Here is a 22,856-nt window from a genome sequence, read left to right as displayed (position 1 = left end):
ATGCTAATACAGACTAAAACTACTCTATCATGTTGAATAATGCTAGAGAGTCAGTTTTCATATTAATGGTGTCCCAAAGAACATTAGTGTCTGAAAATCCTTCTAGCATTTGCCAAACTTTTAAGGCCCAGAAATTCAGCAACTACCCACAAATGCTTGAATGGTAACTCCTTAAACTGTGTTTCCCTGAATTGACACACACTGAAGTAATTTAGGATAGGAAAACTACTCAATGCCACTCACTTCATTACGTGACGATAAAGATGAACAAACCATTACTAGTTTAACTTAGCTTAGGCACTGATACATTTCAACTTGCATTAAATACATTTATTGCAAACATCTTTACACAAAAATAAGTTCTCTCTAAGCCATTCACATGCAACTTACAATCAACAAGCTACTACCAAGGACAATGCAGATATTTATACAAGTCTCACATCTGCCACATGTGGTTGGTAAAATTATTACATCCTTTAGAATTGCTCATCCATGCACAGGCTATTCACAGAAGTAACTGATAGCAGAAGTCTTAAGAGCCAGATGTATTGTTACTTCCAAACCGCTGATTGACACTGTGAAGCAAGTGCTTTGGGAGGCAGGTCCATGAGTTGGCTAATATCTCTTTGAAGCAAATGACTGCTTCTAGGCACAGCCTTGGAAAAAGAATGAATATTTCAGTTACTATTAAAAACATAAGTGAAATAGCACCAAAGGTAAGAATTCTGTTTTTCTTAAAGCTGTTTAGTTGACCTGTTCCCTCCAAAGTATTAGCTGTTTTCATTGTCAGAGGATTATGAAGTCTTTACAAAAGAATGGAAGCAGCAAGACTCCTTCCATTGCTAAATGTTACTTCAGCTTTCCTACGGGAATGTTATTAACTCAGTCTCCCAAGTATGCCTAGGAACCATGATCTGGTACTAAAGTCTATGTATTTTAAGTACAAGGTGTTAGTAAATGAGAAGGAAAGAATGGGTGTAAGATTCAAAAGTGTATTTTTTTTTATTTTTATTTTTTTACCTTACAAGAGATTTTGGTTGCAGAGAAAACACAAGTATCTCATTACTATGAGCCTGGAAAGAGAGATGTTAAATTAATATTTGAAGCCTTTATTGTTAAATGCATTGATAAGTTAATTCCTTAAAAAGCACCAAAAGTTTCTCCCTTAAACATCAACATTTTCTTATGGCATTGAAAGTCTTAGTCACTGATGGCAGAGAAAGGCGTTTCACAGTTGTAGGTTGCAGTTGAAGTGACAGATGCTAAGGGGGAGTGGGGGTGGTCACTTTTTAAAAAACTTTTTTCCACACTGCAGCACTAGAAGGTACATACTACATACGTGAAATGCTTAAAAACAGACTTACTGCTTTGTGATGGGCAAGCAAGTTGTTGGCACAGCCACCAAAAACAATCACCTCTCCTTCTTCACTAGCACAAGCTGTATGCCACAGCCTAGAAAATGAACAAGCCACACATTTATTAAGTACAGTGGGGAAGAATCCAAGTACAGCATTAATACCATTACAGAGTAATGCTGTGAAATAAGATGTAATATTTATATGCAAGGTCAGTGCAGACAGGTTAGCTTCAGCATGTAATAATTTCTAGCAACAGTAAAGAATGACTTCAGTGGATAAGTTATCATTCTCTGTACGCAAACCATATTACAGATATCCACTTTGCTTTTCCACACAGACAGCTTACAAAGTAGTGCTGAGTGGTTCTGTAGTCTGGCACGGGCACTCATGAAGTTTATCTTTTGAAGGTAACCTAAAATTTATGGCAAAGAGTCCTGTGGCACCTTATAGACTAACAGACGTATTGGAGCATGAGCTTTTGTGGGTGAATACTCCTTCGTCGGATGCATGTAGTCATTCACCCACAAAAGCTCGTGCTCCAATACGTCTGTTGGTCTATAAGATGCCACAGGACTCTGCTGCTTTTACAGAGCCAGACTAACACAGCTATCCCTCTGCTGTTTAGCTCAGGTTATTACCGATACACCTTAGCTGCCTTATAGTACTTATGTCAAATTTCAGTGTTTTTATCAAGCATCTGAAAAATGTTATTTAAATTTCAACATACTATTTAAGGCAGATTTCTGAACCCTGCAGGAAGATCAACTGTAAGAAGCGTGCTTTGGGTCGGACAAAGCTTAGGTCTAGTAGATTACTACAATCTTCCTACAGAATTTTGCCCAATAAGGAACAAGTACTTTCCCATATTGCCTTTTCTAAAAGATTAGCCTTAAGTTAACTAGCTACATAAGGATTATGATACTGAATCAGACTAGTGGTCCATTCACTCTGGTATCTTGCTGCTGTGGTTAGTACTAGACACTTCTGTAAAAGGTACAAGTAGTGCCAGACTAAGCAGGTTATCCTACACCTGTCCATCAGTTGAGGCTGGCTTATGCCTAGAAGTACTGAGATTTATCATCATTCTAAAACATTTTATCAAATGTGATTGTGCTTAGTCTAATTCATGAGTACAATCCTTGGATCTCTGTCTCAGTTGCAACTTGTACCAACAAGTTCCACAGACCACTTATGCAAAAGAGTATTTCCTTTTCTAAGTTTGTTACCTTTTACTTCTATTCAATGTCCCTTTGTTTTTAGTACAATAAAGCGTTAGAGTACCCCTATGCCTTCCTTATATTGTTATCTTGTATCTTTCTCTAAATAGTCCCAATTGTGTGAATCTTTTCATTCCTTTAATTATCTTTTGACGAACATCTCTGAACTCCCTCTATTATGGCTTGACATTGAGTGACCAGAACTAAAATCATCTTCATTTGGAATACTGTTACGGTGACATTACAATGTTTTCCATCCCATTTTATGCACCCTAACTAACACTGCTAATTTTATGACTTCACTTAAAAAGCAATGGTCTCTTTTAGACAAAGTCCATCAAGCAAATTACTCTGACGCAGAGCCAGCTGTCAGCCAGAATAATCAAAGCTTTGCGATTCTCCTTATGTCCAGAGCAGCAGTTTTAAACAAACATTCTGCTAGTAAACTGAGCATGGATTTCCAAGTCTGGCACCTGAAGGTCTACTTTGCCTGTCAAGTACTAGAGCTTTGTGTACTAATATCACTAAAATGGACATTCTAGTTAGTTCTCTGCCGTTTTATAGGCTAATAGTTACACAGAACAGTAATATAGTTTTGAGTTCCAAACAATGTAGTCACAGAGAGAGATGCAGGAGTCTATCAGCACACAGACATACAGCTACCTTAATCCTGCACCTTCATAAAACAGGATGTATTATCATGGTGGCGTAAGAGCACCCAATCTGATTTATCACTACTTTAACGTTAAAAAAAAAGATGCAGTATTAGTGAAAAAGTGCTCCAAGTCTTGTGTGTGCCATACCAATGCTACAGACTGCCCCCTAAGATTTCCTAGACACTATTACCGTTTTTTATACATTTCCAATAATGTGTGTACACCTTACCTTGGTTTTTCAGAATAATTATGCTCAAACTGTTTCCACTCATTCTTACTGATACAATAAATCCAAGCATCACCTATAAATACAAAGATATATTAACCCGTGTCACTGTTGCCAGAAGAAGTATGTTCTGGTATAACATAAGAATACAGTGTTTAATCATGTGTGTCCCCAATTCTTCAGGACTGAAATTTGCAATTTGTGGCTAGCTGTGTGAAAACTTGCTCTCACTGGGGGTTTTCTGTGGCTAGGACAGAGTAAAGAGAGGCAGGTGGGGAACCTATGATTTTATCCCTTGCTCATACCAGTAGCAAAACTTTCATTAGGGAATGCAATCTAAGTCTGCACAAATTTCAAAAATTGTAAACTGTTACTTCTCATTCACAGCTGGAGTGTAGTGGTTTTGTAGCAAAGAAAAATACAGCCACAAAGCTGAATATAAATTACTAATCTCCTCCTCCTCCTCTTCCTCTCTGGCTCCCACTCCACATGACTGCATATACAGGAGACCATTACACACAAAACACTGAAATCCTAATTTATGTTTTTTAATATATGTGCTGTTAAGTCCTTCAATCACCAAGTGAAGTTATACATTGTGTACACATGTGTAGGTATATAGTCCTCTTTACATCTTTCCATTTATGGAAGGAAGAGATAAATGTCTTGTCATTTTAAATTCCTTCTAAAACACACAGACCAGACTGAAATGATGGAATGCTTTTCCTCATGGAAAACAGCTTACCTATGAAAATTAGATGTAATTTCATATGATGTAATATTATTAATGAAGTTTTCATAAGCCTCTCTAAATGTGTATTTGATCTTGATTAAGTTTACAAAACAAAGCTGATTACATGTTTAATTACACAAGAGTAGTGTTGCTTTTTTAATCATAAGAAATCAGTCACACGATGGCCCGTCTGATGATGCAATTCTTGTTTTCCCTGGGGGCTAGTGTAACTCATACAGGTTGGGGGACTGGTATAGCCATCTTACCACCCTGGGAGTAGTTTGCCATCACATGTTCCATTAGTCTGAATAGATTTTACATTACACAAAGTAGTTGACTATAATCAAATAGCACTTTTCAAAGATAAGCCTAATACCTTCAGTACTGACAAGGCTGAACGAGTCTACAGCAGGTCACCTAACTACACAGATTTTCGCATTGCTGAAAAGATTAAGAAATGAGCTCTCAGCTTCTGATTGGACTTGGAATGCTCTATTTTAAAAAAAATGGCATTGCTGCTATGAGACATGAACAATGAGCACTGCAAAATGTTATTCATGGGAATAGTCAATGGCTAGGACACTAGAGAGGGACTCAGGAGACCTGGGTTCAATTCCCAGCTCTGCTACTGGTTTGCCAGATGACCTTGGGCAATTCACTTAGCCCATGTCTCAGTTTCCCCATCTGTAAAATGGAGACCATGATACGACCTTTATAAAGCATTTTGAGTTTTATGAGTGGAAAGCACGAGGACATTACTGAGACACTGCTAGCAGAGAGTTTACTTTGACACTTGAGCATACAATTGTATAGAATTTGGAGAGTGTAAAGTTTCCTTGGAATTACTTACTCAGTGGCTGCTTATCAGTGGTAAACCCTCCAAAGAGAAATAGGTGATCTGATGAAACTGGAGTTAAGGAATGCCAAGATCGGCCTACTGGGCAAACGCCTTGTGTAATTCTGCATATAAACAAAAAAGCACCCCAAGTTAGAGACCAGCTAAAACACAATGTAGACTGTTTTGGGCCCAATGATTTTTCAGATATTAAATCCATACACTTGAGTACTGGATGCTAACTTTGACCAACTATTAGCAACAATTCAGTTTCTTCTTGAGGAAGGCACAGTTCATTTCTCAACGATTACAGGTCAGACTTCCTGGAAAGAGTTATTGCAGACAGACTAATCCAATGAAGACAGAACAGTCTCAAATAATGGCAGTCTGAATGGTAGAAGGCATTTTACTCATCTCCAGAAACTTTAAAAATTAGTGATGGCCAGTGAAACAAGGTACTAGAACATAAACGTTCAGTCGTACATCTCTAAAAGCAGTGCACTTGATGGTAAATACTTTGAAGTTCTGTTAGCATGATTTGCAGGTGAAAAAGCACATCTACAAATACAATTATATACTGCCTTAAAAAAAAAAAAAAGACCAAAGAGCTTTGATACCTACATTTCAGTCCACTCCCATGTGTCCAAATTAAGATGATAAAGATCATTCATTCTAGAATCCTAAAATAAAATATATAAAAGTTGAATGAAATATTCACTTTAGAGATTCAGCAGCAACACTGTAAAGCTGTTCTTACACTTACTCGGTATCTGCCTCCAAACACATAGCCTCTGTTCCCAACTGTAGCGCAGGCATGGGCTGCTCGGGGTGAGGGGGATTTACCCTGAGATAAGAAAATATTAAAATTAGAAGGAAGACTTGTTTAATAGTGCTATTCAGATAATGGTATTGAGCAGAGGCTGGAAACTAAAAGGAAATCTGGTCAGAGATCTTTAACATCTCCAAAATTACACAGATGTTATATTCAAGATAAAACCATATACCATTTTCCCCTAGAAACTCAAGATCACCTAAGGAGGAGAAACCCTGGATCAACAGTCTGATTTAAGGTGATTGGCAGCAGATGAGGACAGGGGAGAAGATGGGGTTGCATTCATCTATGTAAGGGAGACCCAGGTTTTACTTGTTTGGGTGGGAGGTGGGTTGGGAAGCCATCTAAGAAGAGGAAGGAAAGGTTTCAATTAAAAAACAACAAAAAAAGCCCCCCATCCTTCAGAATATCAAGTCTGGCTTTGGTGGAGGACTTAACATGGACATAGATGTATATGAGGAACTCTCTCAGACCTTAACTGAAAAGATGAGGTGGGAAAGTGATAAATATTTTTCTTACAGCTGATTCCAGGGCACGAGATCAACTGTTTCAAACTCTTTGTCTTAACTATCTGAATAAAATGTCATTTCCCATCAGATTTTACTTCCTTGGTATCTATGGCAATATAATCCTATTAGTTTGCTTCTGAACAATTGAGACAGCTTTAGTGTCCAATGTGTAGCACTACAGCATGCAGTCATTTTTCTTTATTTTGATCTTTCATTCAGCAGCCAAGTGAGTTTAAGATTGCCAAACTCAAGAGCTGAGGTGGGTGAGTTAATATCTTTTATTGGACCAACTGCTATTGGTGAAAGAGACAAGCTTTCACGAACAGCAGCTGGTCCAATAAGAAGGTATTATCTCATACATCTTGGGGACCAAAAGGGCTACAACAACACTGTACCCTCAAGAGCTGTCAGCCTGTCAACAACAGGTTGGAGTTAGGCTGTAAATTTCACTTTGCTGATTTCCCTATAAAATCAGCAACTAGGGAATAGGTAGGTTCCTACCAAATTCATGGTCCATGGTCATAGGATTTTAAAAATAATAAATTTAATGATTTCAGCTATTTAAATATGAAATTTCAGTCCTGTAACTGTAGGGGTCTTGACTCAAAAAGGAGTTATGGGGGACGGACGGACGGGGGAGGGGTGTTGCAAGGTTATTATAAGGGAGGTTGTGATACCACTACCCTTACTTCAGCTGGCGGCAGTGCTGCCTTCATAGCTCAGCAGAGGGAGCGTGGCGGCTGCTGGCTGGGAGCCCAGCTCTGAAGGCAGAGCCATCACCAGCAGCAGCGCAGAAGCAAGCATGGGATGGCATGGTATTATCACCCTTACTTCTGCCTTGCTGTCTGCAGGGCTGGGCCCTCAGTCAGCAGCCACTCCTCTCCGGCTGCCCATCTCTGAAAGCAGCAGCACAGAAGTAAGGGTGACATGGTATGGTACTGCCACCCTTACTTCTGCGCTGCTGCTGGCGGAGCACTGTCTTCAGAGCTGGGCGCCTGGCTAACAGCTGCTGCTTAGCTCTGAAGGCAGCACAGAAGTAAGGGTAGCAATACTATGATCCCCCCCACCCCAAAAATTACCTTGTGGGCCCCCTGCAACTCCCTTTTGGGTCAGGACCCCCAAATTGAAAAAATGCTAGTCTCCCCCGCGAAATCTGTTTGTACAGGGAGAAAGTACACAGATTTCATGCTCCGTGATGCATTTTTCAGGACTATGAATTTAGTGGGGCCCTGGGACTAGGATACTGGAGCATGAGAGGAAGCTGATCACTGAAAAAATTGAGACACGGAAGCACACTGCCGAATTTACAAGCAGGCACAAACAGAATGCAAGCAGCCCATTTCCTGGAAGTGGAAGAGACCTGAGGTATATGCCTGCTTTACCACAATTAACATCAACCCCCTTCCAATGTTCTGAAGAACACTAATATAAGCAAGCGAGCATATGTTTATTCAAAGCAGACTTTAACAGACAGTGCCTCAAAACATACAATATTTTTCACTTCTATAGTTCTTTGCATGTGAGGACTTCAAAGCCAATTATAAAACATATGAATGCAGCCTCACCAAACCCATGTTTGGGAGAGAAGTACAGTCTACACTTGAAGACTATATTTAAATAAGCTATATATATATTCAAGTCAACAGAGCCTGATCAAATTCATCCCAAGATACTTAAGGAACTAGCAGAAGCAATCTCAGAACCATTGATGATTAACTCCAGAACTCATGGAGAATGGGTAAAGTCCCAAAGGGCTGGAGAAGGGCAAACACAGGGGAAAAGGGGAAAAGAGGACAAGGAATTATTGACCTGTAAGCCTAACTTTGATACTTCAAAAGCTACTGGAACAAATAATTAACAATCAATTTGTAAGCACCTAGAGGATAAGAGAGTAAGAAGAAACAGCCAACATGGATTTGTCAAGAACAAATCATGCCAATCCAATCTAATTTTCTTTATGACAGGATTACTGGCTTAGCGGATTGGGAGAAGCTGTAGCTGTGATATATCTTGACTTTAATCAGGCTTTTGACACTGTCCCACATGACATTCTCATAAAATGACTAAGGAAATGTGGTCTAGATTGGATTACTATAAAGTGGGTGCACAACAGGTTGAAGGACCTTACTCAAAGGGTGGCTATGAAAGGTTCGCTGTCAAACTAGGAGGATCTATGTAGTGGGGTCCCGTAAGGGTCTGTCCTAGGTCTTGTACTATTCATACCAGGGAACAGTAATTGCCAGTACCACACCTTCTACCATTGTATCAGGCGAAGATAGACCTGAGCTAGAGAAAAAATGTGAGGTTGGACCATACAAGTAAACTCTTAATATGAGGCGAGGACATTTGGGGGGTGTGTGTGGGGGGGAGAAAGCAGATCTGCCAATAAAATAACTACTGAAGTTATATGACTACAATATAAAACTGGTACTTCAATGCAAGTCAATTGCTCAAAGCCACTGCTACTGAGGCAAGTCACTGCTGGAAGCCCATGGAGGCAGCTATGTACAGCAGCCTTTTGATCTGCAGACTTCCTCTTTCTTAAGGAGTATCAGAACAAAACTAAAAAAGCCATACAGGCCTAGCAAGTGATGATACTTTGCATACTATTGATACTCTTTATCTTTATGTCCCTTCTAGTGTCAATCCTAGAAAAAGCTGCCATTTCTGCTAAAGATTTACGTTTTACTCAGTGTCAAAATGCTTTTAAAAATTACCGTGGTTATGGGCTGGCTCCAAGAAAAGGTTTCAGTGTCCAGAACATGTACGTGATCATTCCATCCTCTAGGCTGACCTGAGTTCTTTAGAAAATTGATGAAAAAACTATTACATTTCCATTTTAATGAACATATTATGCACTAGCACCGGAATGTTTTCTGCTGAAAATTACTCTTAGGTGGAGAAAGAAGGTTACTTACCCAAAAAGAGGTTTCATCAAATTCAAAAGTTCCTATTGGTATCCCTTCAGGCGAATAACCATAACCTCCAAAAAATATTAGCCTGTTCAACAGAAATTACATCAAGATTATCAAAAGCAATACTGTACGGCAATCTCTACTATTACAGCATAATGCTCAGTAAAGGCTTTTCACACACAGCGTATGGGAAAACCCACTATGCTCCCTTGACTTTGTTACCAAATTACAAGTAATGTTTTTCTTATTTTCAAACATGTTTAGGGTTGAGCACTTTTTAAATGTTTATTTAGAATCAAACCCAGCACAAGATTCAATGTATAAAACATATTTTCTTCCCAGTTTTGTTCGGCTTAGATACAATACACCAACAAGAATGACAATCTTATTAAAAAAAGTCGCAAAGAGAACTGAAAAACTTTTGTTCATGCTTGCTTACTTATTTTTATAAACCCAAACTCCAAGTTTGTCCTTTGATGAGGGGGGAACACCTTGACATTCTACTCTAACCCACTGCAACACTTTTTCCTTGGATCTGGAGTTTAACATGTAGAACTGCAAGACAATAAGAGTTTTTTTAACCCACACAATTAGAGACTAACAAGTGTTTCAGTATATTGATTAGCATGCGTCAGCATAAAAGTGTATAGTTCTTTTCCAAGCTCAGAATACTATGATGAAATATTCTGAGGTCACATGTAAGGATCCAACAACCCCCCGAAGTAGGCCCTTAATGCTGTTCTACATCTATGAAAGTAGTATTAGCGATGAACTTAGTTTACTCCCATGCTAGGGTGGAAAGCAGTAGTACTCTTCCAAGCTCCTGCCATTTGAATGTAAAATAATTCACTCAGCAGATTTTTTATATAATCCTCTCTCTTTTCTTGTACACTTTGCTGTGCAGAGGAACAGCTGATGTTGAATTTAACTTGTCATTATGCTAATGATGAAGTCTATCAGTGACATGAATCTGAAGCTGGTCAGATGTCTGACCAGCCTGTCTGCATCATCATCTCATCAGTTTATGTTTTAAGGGTATCTTTTTTTTTAAGTGAAAGCTTAGATTCTCCAAGCATGAGACGGATGGAAGGGAGAGAGAGAGAGAGAGAGAGAGAAACATTTCACCAAACTATCACAAACCAGCTCAATTCATCATCATTTCTATTCATTTGCAAGTTTAAGATTTCAGTGGATTTTTGAAGCTCCCAGCCTTCAAAATTACATAGACTCAAAGAATCTACGTAATATGACTACAGGGTGAATTTGGCCAGTACACTAGGATTAACACCACTTATTTTGCAGTAACTACAACTACGGGAGAGGAGGATGTTTTACAGCATTGCAATCTACTCCTTCAGTCATGCCAAACTATCTAGACCGGATATCTAGACTGACCTAATCCATTCCCAAAACCTGTATCAGCCAACACAGTTACAGAGAAATTGAACTGGAGGAAGTCACTGTGTCAGCCATCTGGATGAAAAACTCAGACTGGTAAAACTACTATTGTAAGTTGTTGCTTCTTTGGCAAGTGTAAAAAAGTAACATTTGTTTGAATTACTTCAAGTCTGAGGAAGCAATTGCAGGAAATAAAAAAGACGGTTACTCACCTTTGTAACTGTTGTTCTTCGAGATGTGTTGCTCATATCCATTCCAGTTAGGTGTACGCGCCGCGCGTGCACATTCGTCGGAAAACTTTTACCCTAGCCACTCAGTGGGCCGGCAGGTCGCCCCCTAGAGTGGCGCCACCATGGCGCTCCATATATACTCCTGCCGGCCCACCCGCTCCTCAGTTCCTTCTTGCCGGCTACTCCGACAGTGGGGAAGGAGGGCGGGTGCGGAATGGATATGAGCAACACATCTCGAAGAACAACAGTTACAAAGGTGAGTAACCGTCTTTTCTTCTTCGAGTGATTGCTCATATCCATTCCAGTTAGGTGAATCCCAAGCCTTACAAAGGCGGTGGGGTCGGAGTGAAATATGGCAGAATAAAACTGCCGAGCCAGAGGCTACAGCCTCCCTTGACTGCTGAACCAGGGCATACTGCGAAGCAAAGGTAAGGACCGAGGACCAATGGAGCTTCGCGACAGGTCTCGTGGGTAGAAACACGAGCCAGCAAGGCGGCAGATGAAGCCTGAGCCCTGGCAGAATGCACGGTGATGTGGCTTGGTGAAATATGAGCCAAATCAGAACAAGTGGGGATGTCCGCCATCACCCAAGATGAGATCCTCTGAGAGGAAAACAAGCAAGCCCTCCCTTTGGCCCGCTACCGGGGCAGAGCTGGGGCACCTTAGGAAATGATTCTGTCAGCACAAGATAATGCGAGCACTCCACAGATGTCCAAGGAGTGCAACGGTTATGCCCATTGCGTTGAGCTGTGGGTAACATGAAAGGCCAAAACACCTTAGGGAGGAAAGCCGGGTGCGGTCACAACTGCACCTTGTCTTTGTGGAACCTTCGTAAGAGCTCTGATCTCAGAGACCCGTCTGGCCAAGACTAGGTTGAGGCCCCAGGGCGGGGCTGGGCGGCGCACCCGAGGGTGCAAGCGCTCCAAGCCCTTGAGGGACCTCGAACCCATAGAGCGTGGGACACTGAACGTCCATCTTAGCCTGCTGGAAGGTAGGGACGGCTGCTGAGCGTATCCTCAGCGATGATACCGCCAGATCCTGCCGCTAAAGGCCAGAGGCAGGCCAGAAAGAGGGGATCGAGACCTCAGCAGGAGCAAGATCGAGCGTACTGCAGCTGTAAAGGAAACGCTTCCACCTGGCTCGGTACGTTGACCAGGTGGAAGGCTGCCTGTCACCCCAACTCAGGTACGCAGGAGCCACCGTGAGGCGAAGAGGCTGCAGGTCCGAGTGACGAAGCCTGTCATTGCCCTGAGTGATGAGGTCTGGGCTGACAGGCCGAGCAACGTGGTATGTCAGTGCTGCCTGGACCACTCTGGAGTGATCATGATGACGCACGCTCCGCCCCTGCGGAATTTGAGCAGGACGTAACGAACCAGTGGGAACAGCGGGAAGGCATAATGCAGTTGGCCGTTCCACGGTATCAGGAATGCGTCCAAGATCGATTCCGAGGAGAGACCTTGGAAGGAGCAGGACACCTGGCATTTCCTGCACTCGCGGTGAGCGAACAGGTCTGTGTGAGGAACCATTTCCACTTCCGGAAAGCGGGACGCCTCACATGGGGCAGAGTAATGACTCGTAAGACAGGAAAGACCTGCTGAGTCAAAGAGATAAGACGTTCCGAACGCCTGGGAGAAAGGACGTCGCCAGCTCCATCGAGCGGGCCATGCAAAAGACCCGGAAATGGATGGCCTCCTGACAAAAAAGGGGGGAGGACTATGTCCCCCCTGAATGCTTATGAAGCACCTGGCCATTGTGTTGGCTGTAAACACCGAGATACAACGGCCTCGCAGCTGCCGCTGGAACCCCTGGCACGCCAGGCGGACTACTCTGATTTTTGGGGCATTAATGAGGAATGCCAGCTCTCTAGAAGACCGAAGGCCTTAAGCTCGGAGGTGACCATGAGCACCCGAGCAGAGAGATGATGCGTCCGCCGTCAGGGGCAGTGAGGGCTGGGGCGGATGAAACCGCATCCTGTCCACACCAAGGAGGGGGTTAGCCACCACTCTAGGGAGCCTAAGGCGTTCGAGGGAACGGTGACTACCATGACCATTGGCTCCCTGTCCAAGCGGTACGCCGAGGTGGGCCAGACTTGGAGAGGACGGAGGCGGAGCTTGGCGTGTTTGGTTACAAACGTGCGGGCAACCATGGACCCAGGAGACTGAGACAAGAACGAGCTGAGGTCGTTGGGAAAGCCTTCAGACCTCAGATGATTGATGCCATCGCCTAAAACCGCAGTTGCGATAAGCAGGCTCCGGCTAGGTAGGAGACCAAGATAGCCCCTAGGAAGCCCAACCTCTGCGTGGGAACCAGAGTGGATTGCTCTATAGTAATCATCAGGCCTTGATCTGTGAATAAGACCGTGACGATGCCCACGGCTGAGTGGGTTGTGTGTCAGAGTCTCCTCGGATAAGCGAATCGTCCCAATACGGAAAAACGCATATCCGACATAGCTACGGTAGGCGGCGACTATGGCCGTAAACCGGGAGTATTCACCGCTGGCTATAAAGCGGAGGCATCTCCCATGCGGAGGGAAGATGGCATTGCAAAAGTACGCGTCCTTCCTATCCAGGGCGGCATAGTAGCCCCCCGGAGGCAAGGATGGAATAATGGTTCCCAGGGATACCATGCAGAACTTCAACCTTATCCCAAACCGGTTGAGTCCATGCAGGACCAGGAAGGTCTGACCTGTGGTCGAGTGGGGGACTAGGGCATAACGGGAGTAAAACCGCTAGCCCCTTTTGTCCGCTGAAGGGGGACAGGGCTGGAGCAATTTTAAGGTGGTACCAATGCTCCATCGTGCGCAGGACCCAGCGACCTAAAAGTAACTGGGGCCATGCCAGGAGAAAGCGGGATCAGGATCCCGTCCTGCGACTGGTACACCGCCCTCCGGTGAACCTTGGAAGGTCCGTCTTTGGTCCCAGTGGTAATTGCGAGGGACCTCGACTTTGGCTTTTTAGGGGGCCTGACGTTTGTCTGCGACCACCTTGGCCTTGCCGTTTTCCAGAGTTCTGCCTCTGGCTAGGCACAGAGTATGGCGGCTGGGGCCATAAAGGCCTGCGTTTGGTCGCAGGCGTATACATGCTGAAACGCATTAGGACCCTATTGTCCAGCAGGCTTCGCAGTCTGGGGCTGTCTCTGCCGCGAAGATGCCTTTACCAACAAAGGGTAAATCCTTTCCCCCGTCCTCCAAGACGGCAGCGAACTCTAGGTGGGAGGTTCGAGGGAGAAACTCCTCCACCCAGGTGCTATAAGTATCGCAGCTAAGCAAGGCTTGTTGCTTCGCACCCCAGAGGTGCAGGGCCCCTGCAGAGTACACCTTGCATTCGCCAAGGCTCTTTCCGCTTCGGGGCTGGCGCCCGCTGGCCATGATATCAGGATCGTGGTCCTGAGCATAAAATCCGCGCATATGGGGTGACACGGATGCGTGTCCGGACGGCCATGGAGGTACTAAAAGAGGGCACGGGCCGAGTCCCTGACTCACCCGGACCTTGCCCAACTCGGCACCGGGGACCGGCATCGGGAGGCGTATCGGTACCTGGAACGAGAACCAGACCCGCAACCAGAACGGTGTCGGGAGGTCTACCGAGATCTCGAGGCTCGGAGAAGAGCTACAGGAGTCAAGGTACCTGCCCCGGTGCCAGATGTCGGAACGGTGCCGATAGCGGGTCGGCGAACGGGATACCGACCGGTGCAGTGAGTGTGACCCGTACCGAGGAAAACAGTACCGGGACTGCCAGTGGTGTCCGGTGTGCCGACAGGACTTGGCGCGTCTGCGGGACCGTGATCATAGACGGTGCCGCTCTGCTGTACTGACAGGGGACAGTCCCTTGAAGAGACTGTATTACCCGTACCGGCGGTGCCCGGGTCAGGCAGCACTGACTCCGTCATGGCACTGAGAGCCCTCGCCGTTGGTAACATCTCCGGCGCGCAGGGAACAGCAGGCTCAACCACAGTGCGTACTGGGGAGCTGTCAGGCACCGGATTCGACGGCCCTCGTGGGGCCGGGATCCATGGTACCGAGGTCATCAGAGCTTCGGTAGGTGCCGGTGCCGGGAGAACCGAGTTAGATAAGCCGTCTGGCTGGGGTGCCGTCAGCACTGAAGCAGCGGGAGTAATACGCTCAACCACGGCGCGTGCCGGGGAGCCGTCGGACACCGGATTCTACGGCCCTTGCGGGACCGGGATCGACGGTGCCGAAGCAGGTGTCGGTGCCGGGCGATCCGACTTAGACTAGCCCTCTGGCCGCGGTGCCGTGGGCACGGAAGCAGCCGGAGAAGTAGCTCGACCACGGCGCGCGCCGGGGAGCTGTCAGGCACCGGATACTATGGCCCTTGCGGGACCGGGATCGACGGTGCCGACGTCATCGGTGCCGCAGCAGGTGTCGGTGCCGGGCGATCCGACGTAGACGAGCTCTGGCTGCGGTGCCGTTGGCACGGAAGCAGCCGGAGCAATACGCTCAACCACGGCGCGTGCCGGGGAGCCGTCAGGCACCGGATTCCACGGCCCTTGCGGGACCGGGATCGACGGTGCCGACGTCATCGGTGCCGCAGCAGGTGTCGGTGCCGGGCGATCCAACGTAGACGAGCTCTGGCTGCGGTGCCGTTGGCACGGAAGCAGCCGGAGCAATACGCTCAACCACGGCGCGTGCCGGGGAGCCGTCAGGCACCGGATTCTACGGCCCGTGTGGGACCGGGATCGACGGTGCCGACGCCATCGGTGCCGCAGCAGGTGTCGGTGCCGGGCGATCCGACGTAGACGAGCCCTCAGGCTGCGGTGCCGTTGGCACGGAAGCAGCCGGAGCAAACGCTCAACCACGGCGCGTGCCGGGGAGCCGTCAGGCACCGGATTCTACGGCCCTTATGGGACCGGGATCGACGGTGACGACGTCATCGGTGCCGTAGTAGGTGTCAGCGCATGGCGATCCGACTAGACGAGCTCTCTGGCTGCGGTGCCGCTGGCACGGAAGCAGCAGGAGCAATACGCTCAACCACGGCGCGTGCCGGGGAGCCGTCAGGCACCGGATTCTACGGCCCTCGTGGGACCGGAATCGACGGTGCCGACGTCGTCGGCGCCGGGCGAGCCATCTTAGACGAGCTGTCTAGCTATGGTGCAGCTGACACAGAAGCAGCAGGAGCAGTAAGCTCTACCACGGCGCGAGCCGGGGAGCTGCCAGGCACCGGATTCCCTGGTCCTGGGGGACTGGAATCGACGGAGCCGAAGTCATCGGTGCCTCTGCAGGCCGGATAACGCAACTGAGGCGAGCTCTCTGGCTGCGATGCAGGTGGCACGGAAGTAGCGGGAGCAGGGGGCTCAACCACGGCGCGTGCCGGGGAGCCGCCAGGCACCAGCAGGAATCGTAGACTCTCTCGACCTCGGAAGAAGGGAACGGTGCCGAGTCGACATCGGTGCCGGCGACGGTCGGTGCCGGAAGGCCTTGGTGGTACCGGCGGGGTCCGGTGCCGAGAAGGCGCTTCTGCCCGCCGCTTGAACATCGCTCCGCGCCCAAGGTGGAGGGGCAAGTGAAAGTCCCGCACCTTTTTGTTCTCGGCTTAAAAGCCTTGCAAATGGGGCACTTATCTGTCAAGTGTGATTCTTCAAACAGGAGTCATGTAGATCTCTCTTCGGCCGCGGCTTCTGGTAAGCCGGGCCCCTTTTGAAAATCTGGTGAGCCATGCATGGCTCCGGCACTGGGCTCATGGAAGGGGCTACTTCCTGAACCCCGCTAACTAAACTAACCATGTTAGCAAAGAAAACACGTATAACCATACAAATAGATATATATAAGTGTTATAACTGCATAATTATATACGAGAAAACGAGTAGCTAGGGAAGTGGAGGTCAGCTAAGCCGCGCTCCACTGTTCCAACGACCGACACGGGCGGTAAGAAGGAACTGAGGAGCGGGTGGGCCGGCAGGAGTATATATGGAGCGCCATGGTGGCGCCACTCTAGGGGGCGACCTGCCGGCCCACTGAGTGGCTAGGGTAAAAGTTTTCCGACGAATGTGCACGCGCGGCGCGTACACCTAACTGGAATGGATATGAGCAATCACTCGAAGAAGAACTAGTTTCTCTGTTCCAAGCAATGAACATCCAGACAGAAGAATAAGGTATGTTGTAGAAGAGGATGTGAAGGACCTAATGACTTGCTACCTCTTCAGCATTCCCCAGCCATTAACATGACAATATCAAGGCTTGGTTAACACAGTCTAGCAGACATACTACATCTGTTCAGAAGCAAGAGCTTTTGTAGTTTATGAAGAGTGATATTTTCATGCTTTGGATGCATTTTAATGTGCTTAGAAGTCAGTCTTATCTTTAGTACAGAATGCGGATATAAATATTGTCTATTGGAACCTCTTTAACAGAAAGGGTATAATTAATCTTCAGACACTTACCTTGTTTGTATTGCCACGTGCATGATGCCCTCCAAATAAATACAAAACTTTGTCTACACACACAGCACAACTGCCTGACATGGAAGGTGGAACATCCCCCTCTGTTTTTTTTTTATTCCTGGAAAGATACACAAAAGCATTTAAAAACTGATAAAAAGGAAAAGATTATTATGTCTGAAGTCAAAGCATTCAATCTGACTGGCTGAGTTATTAACGACAACAGGTGTTTGTGGGATATTCAGGACTCCAGTTTTGAGTCATTTGGATCTTTGTAGTAACAGCACTTCAAACACACTGAAAAACTCTCCTTTTACAAAGATGTATTTTTGGGGGATTCTCTATGTCCAATTCAGAGGACTAAGGATCCTCCTCCCCTCTTCCACCTTTTTGAAATGGAGATTCTCAGACACAGAGAATCCTCCTTTAAAAAATGCATCTTGATAAAATAAAAAGGAGGATTTTTTAATGTTTTCAAAGTGCTGTAATCACAAGGATGCATTTCCAAACTCAAGGCTTCACATGACCACAAGGACAGCAACTGCCAAGTAAGACTGGATGGGACTCCCTTCTGAACCAGTTAATACTGTTTCTTAAAGAGTTTAGAGCACTTTGCAGGATAAGTCCCTAGTTGTCTAGAGAGGTGAAGCAATACATAACCCCCAACAACAACAGCAGGTATGCAGCTACTGAACAACTTTCAGGTTTTTTTGTTGGACAAGGAGGCAAAAATAGTATATGTAGTTGAACAGATGTTTTTAATTTAAAAAAGATAGTGTACCTTCACAACACGATGAAGAAAATGCTATCTGAACATAAGTTTATTTCATTAGGTTATTTGCTGTAGTATGTTACAAATATGAACAATCTATAGAAACTATATTTGATATCAGGGGTTCTCAAATATTCCACAGTGTTTGTCACACCGTAATGGAGAAACTGTCTTGGGAGACACCTCCTCTCCCATTTAGGGTCAACTGACATCCCTGTGGCAACTACAGCAATCACTTACACGGAAAAATAAGATTAAGAAAACTTAATATTTAAACTTTTATAATGCAGTTTGCAGGGTGAATACAAATCAGTGATTTAAAAAAAAAACAAAACAAAAACCACCCACAAAGTCACAAATTAAAAATTTGAATTTGACAACCCATGTTAAGGTTTAAATAATTATTCAAATAATTTCAATTATACAAAAAAAAAATACCTAATAGTATATACAGCATTTGCTGCCACATTTTAAAGGTCAAACCACTGAACTGGTGGAAGCCACTGCCTAAGCTCCTTGAACTAGAGTGTGTTGAAGTGCTAACCCAACCTTTGACAGTAGTAGCCTCTCCTGCAGATGAATAAAGTGAAATGAAGAAAATATTTTCTCTGCAACTAGTTCAGCTCAGTTACTAATTTAATTCCAAGTTAAGAAACCAACTGGGAGTTGAAACACCAAGAAAGCTTGTTTTCCACTTCCTGTTTAAGAATAAAAACCAGGGATCAGAGGATGAGATCTATTCGTTCTAAAATCATGAAGAATATGGTGACCAGAAACCTCAGTTCAATTCACTAACTGTAGTTAATAATGCCTTTGTTTAATAAACCAGTTAGTTTTGAATGCAAAACATACTTTGATGTTTTTTTCTTATGCTTCCAGCACATTTAGGATAGTTTTATTTTTAAAAAATTAAAATGCCATTTTTGTGCATTTTTAATTTTTGTTTCCATCCAAGTAGAGCTTGACACAGATCACAAATAAAAACAATCATACTCTAGTAAATAATAATGCATCATTTTCTAAAATAAAAAAAGTAAAAATTAAGAATCTAAGTAAGTGTATGTGGAACTGTATAACTGCTTAAATAAATGTGTATAGATATAGTGTATGCTCCCGGTTAGCAAAAAGTACCACCAAATTTAGTGTATAAGCTATATTTACTAGCAAATCAAATCAACCTTTCTTTAGAAAAATAATTAAAAGGTACAAATGCAAAACACGATTAAAATGGATTTAAATCAAAGTTCCCTGCTTGCTGATTAAAGTCAGTGATTTAAATTGCTTATATTTAAATCAAAGGACCCTGGTGTGGCAGTTTGTCATCTGGAAATGAGGAAAGGCAGTGCCATGTTGACCAGACAGTTTTCTGCAGGTCACCAGCAATTCCTCCATGGATCATCAGTATGATTTATAGATCAGTTTGAGAACCTCTTTATTTTTCCTTTTAAGTCAATGTCTTTGTTTTAAAGTCACTCATGTACTGTACCATCTTCCAGTTTCCATGCTGTAGATCCATATTTCATCTCTAGGCAGATAGAAGTCATAAAATCCCCTAACTTGAGCATTCTGCAGGGACAGCAGAGAAGAGAAAAGGGACTATTACAAAAGACTTGACACTTTATATCATGTACAGTCAAATGTTTTCAGGCCTGCCCTCCTTTCCCCTCAGAAACAATTCAATCTATTTGTAAATGTTTATGAAACAGGAGTCAAAGGAGGGATGAATAGTGTGATCAGTGCAGGCTGCACTTCAGTGACTCCACTTGTGTAACAGCCCTCAGGAAGCAGTTACACACTGTGACAAATTGAAGCAGTCTCAGGGCTACTTTAGCTTGTGTTGGGGACTGCACCAGCTCACAGCAGACTTCAGGATCAGAAGAGTATTAACACGGGTTAAAGCCACCTTTGCAAACTCCTCCCTCTGGCACAGTAAAGCTCTAGCATGAGGATCTGCACTTTTTTTTTTTAAATGATTTTGCCAGATGTTAGTGGAATATACTATGCACCTTGTTTCCAGATATCTGCAAAAAATTTAGTTTGCTTCAAATGAAAATAAAATTTCATGACCTTACCGTTGTGACTCGGACAAACAAGAACTAGATCATAATATGGTTTTATTTGTTGTTTAAACTATACATACACCAACATGATTAGCAGTCTACTCAGAAACTCTGAACTCTAATGTACCGCTGAGTAGGAGTGTGCTGGAAAAGCTGTGTGGATAAAATTGTTAAGTGCTGATCTGCGCCATGTCTTGGTCAACCAACTAACAATATTTCCTTATCTTCCAGAGGATTAAATATCTTACAAGAAAGAGAGAAAAGAAACCCCATCTCCTACAAATAGCAACTGATTAGTCTTCAGAGCATTTATTTAACATCATTTTACAAGGGTCACACCATTTCTAAGGACTTACATGTCATCTTAAAGTTATAGTTCAGTACTTGGCATGTCAAACTTTTTTTGAGCGATTACATTACGTATTTAGAGTCTTGTTGAAATATTGAGTGAGGCCAGTCAACCTCGGCAGCATCCCTAATGACAGATGGGACAGTGCAAAGAGAAACGGTTTTGTTAGATAAGGAGGCCTTAACTGAAGTAATATTTTAAAAGAATAACTGCTTGAGAAGGGTACCTTATAGCCTCCCCAAACAAACATGCAGTGTCCATCAGTGACTGCTACATGCCCACTGCGCTCTGCGGGGCTGTTGTTCTCCAGCTGCTCAAAGTTGTCCTCAGCTGGAGCTGGGAGCTCTTCATCTGCCTGCAGCTCTTCATTATCATCAGCCATTTTGATACAGCGCTATCTTCCTAAAACAGACATGTGGGACTTTTAATAACCACTGAGTGAAACAATGAGTAAAGAAACTCCACAGAGCTGCTGCCTTCACACAGGTGAAATATGCAAAATGGAAACATGGTGGAGGAAAGTTTCGACCGGGTGCGCTGGAGTTTCCCTGTGCACCACACTCCTGCGGGGTGCCACTTGGAGCAGAGGTCTCCGCTGTGTGTTTCCTTTGTGTCCCTTCCCCAGGCACAAACACACAGCGGGATTTAAAGGCCTCGCGTAGGGACCCTTGGCACAAGTTACAGCTACCGCAGCCCCCCGGCGCGCGTCCCCCCCCCCCGCTGGAGACAAGGCCAAACGCGGCGTGCCCCGCAGAGACACGGGGGGAGGGGGCCCCGCCCACCCCGCGCTCGGTGCCGGAGGGACAGCGGCGGCCGAGCGGGGCCCCCGAGCCTGGCACTCGCCGCCCGGCTCCTCGCGCGCAGGGGACAGGCCCCCAGGGCACCGAACCCGCCGGGCCCCTCCCCCAACGCCGCCGCAGGGCGGGGGCAGGCGGCTCGCGCCACCCCCTGACTCACCTCAGCAGGCCACCCAGCCTGGTGTGGGTCACCACTGTCAACATCCGCCGCGGCCGAGTTCCGCTCCCGGCAGCCTCCGCGCCCAGCGCCGGCTCCGCCCCCAGAGACCGTCGCTCGCGCGCGCCTCCCCTCCCCCCCGAAAACCCGAGGGGGGGGACAGGCGTTGGCCCCGCCCGAGCGATGCCGCCAGGCCGCAGGGTAGATGCTTGGGTGGGTGCAGGCCAGACGCCCGGGGCCAGGTTCCAGTCCGTGGCTAGTCCTGGAGCAGCCTGGCTAGTTATGACGTGTTCCTAGTACCACTGCGCTAGGTGCTGTACAAAGTAGAGCTGCCGGCTGTCAATCTGCCCAGCCCAGCGCATTACAAGTCCTGGGTTTTGTCAGACACGCCCCTATTGGGATCCTGAGGGCAGCAGTGCCTGTGCACAGGATGCTCTAGCTCCTGGGTATTTGGGACATGCAGGGATGGGGTGGCTCGGGAGCAGCGAGGGCTGCAGGCAGGCTGCCTCCGGCGGTTTGCCTGCGGAGGGTCCGCTGGTCCTGTGACTTCGGTGGACTGCCCGCAGAGGGTCCGCTGGTACGAAGTCGAGGGACCAGTGGACCCTGCGCAGGCCAACCGCCGGAGGCAGCCTGCCTGCTGTGCTTGGGGGAGCAAACTCACTAGAGCCGCCCATGCAGAGCAGGTACTGGCTATGGGGTTACCACCAGCTGGGAATACTATGGATCAGCTGGAGCCATATCCTGTTTGCCAAGGTCAGTGGCCAGGGCAGCCCTGGCAGCAGGTGCCTGCAGGGGCTGGTGCCATCCCCCAGGAATGGGATAGGGCAGGCCTGCACAACATGCGGCCCAGGGGCCGAGTAGGTGAGCTCACTGTGCAGCCCATGGGGGATGAGTTGGCAAGTGGTGGATGAGGGAGGGGGGCTGAAGAGGTGAGTGGGCAGTGGCGGGGGGGGTGAGGAGGTGAGCCAGAGGGGTGGGGGGCTGAGGAGGCGAGTGAGGAGTCAGTGGCTGACTGTTCTGTTGATCTGGTCTGGCTCCCATCCTCTCTCCAAGGGTTGCAGCTGTCTGGAGGTGCTGCCTTCCTCAGTCACACCTCATTCATTCAACAGGGCAACTGATTACAAAGTGGGGTGAAGATCTTATTCTACTTCTAGCAAAAAGACATTTTTCTTTTACCTTAACTATACTACCTTAGGGGCCCGCTATAACATATTACCAAGGTTCAATACTGCTATTTCAGTGGGGGAGTGCTGGGGAAAAGGGTTTGTTCCCATGGGGCGGGTGGCAATGGGGGTGTTGTGTTTTGGGGGGTTTGGTGGCGCTGGGGGGGAGGGGTCAGCCTTCAGCTATTTTCTTTGGAGTAATGTGGCCCTTGCCACTTTATGAGTTGCGCAGGCCTGGGACAGGGAGTGCTGGGGG

The 22,856-nt window shown here is 46.2% G+C and overlaps 1 protein-coding gene across 3 annotated transcripts; it reads right to left on the bottom strand.

Moving 5' to 3' along the window:
* Positions 1–306: 306 nt before the first annotated feature.
* KLHDC2 (kelch domain containing 2) lies at positions 307–21,532 on the bottom strand. Of its 3 annotated transcripts, none has more exons than XM_030562813.1 (14): positions 21,441–21,532; positions 20,710–20,885; positions 19,561–19,640; positions 17,306–17,423; positions 9,721–9,836; positions 9,285–9,366; positions 9,084–9,167; positions 5,789–5,869; positions 5,647–5,705; positions 5,041–5,150; positions 3,461–3,533; positions 1,365–1,452; positions 1,021–1,073; positions 307–656 (listed from the first exon to the last, which is right to left on the bottom strand). In XM_030562813.1, exons 2-14 carry the CDS (start codon positions 20,863–20,865, stop codon positions 533–535), a joined length of 1,224 nt encoding a protein of 407 aa, XP_030418673.1. In that variant the 5' UTR covers positions 20,866–20,885; positions 21,441–21,532; the 3' UTR covers positions 307–532. The 3 variants fall into 3 exon arrangements, with proteins under 3 accessions (XP_030418673.1, XP_030418675.1, XP_030418674.1); XM_030562815.1 differs by lacking the exon at positions 21,441–21,532 and adding an exon at positions 20,491–20,609 and having other exon boundaries at positions 20,710–20,801; XM_030562814.1 differs by lacking the exons at positions 19,561–19,640; positions 21,441–21,532 and having other exon boundaries at positions 20,710–20,844.
* Positions 21,533–22,856: the final 1,324 nt, after the last annotated feature.

The sequence above is a fragment of the Gopherus evgoodei genome, chromosome 4 (genome assembly GCF_007399415.2).
Source record: "Gopherus evgoodei ecotype Sinaloan lineage chromosome 4, rGopEvg1_v1.p, whole genome shotgun sequence".
Classification (NCBI taxonomy): Eukaryota; Metazoa; Chordata; order Testudines; family Testudinidae; genus Gopherus; species Gopherus evgoodei.
The sequence above is the reverse complement of the archived record's forward strand: the minus strand, read 5'-3'. Positions and strand labels throughout refer to the sequence as shown.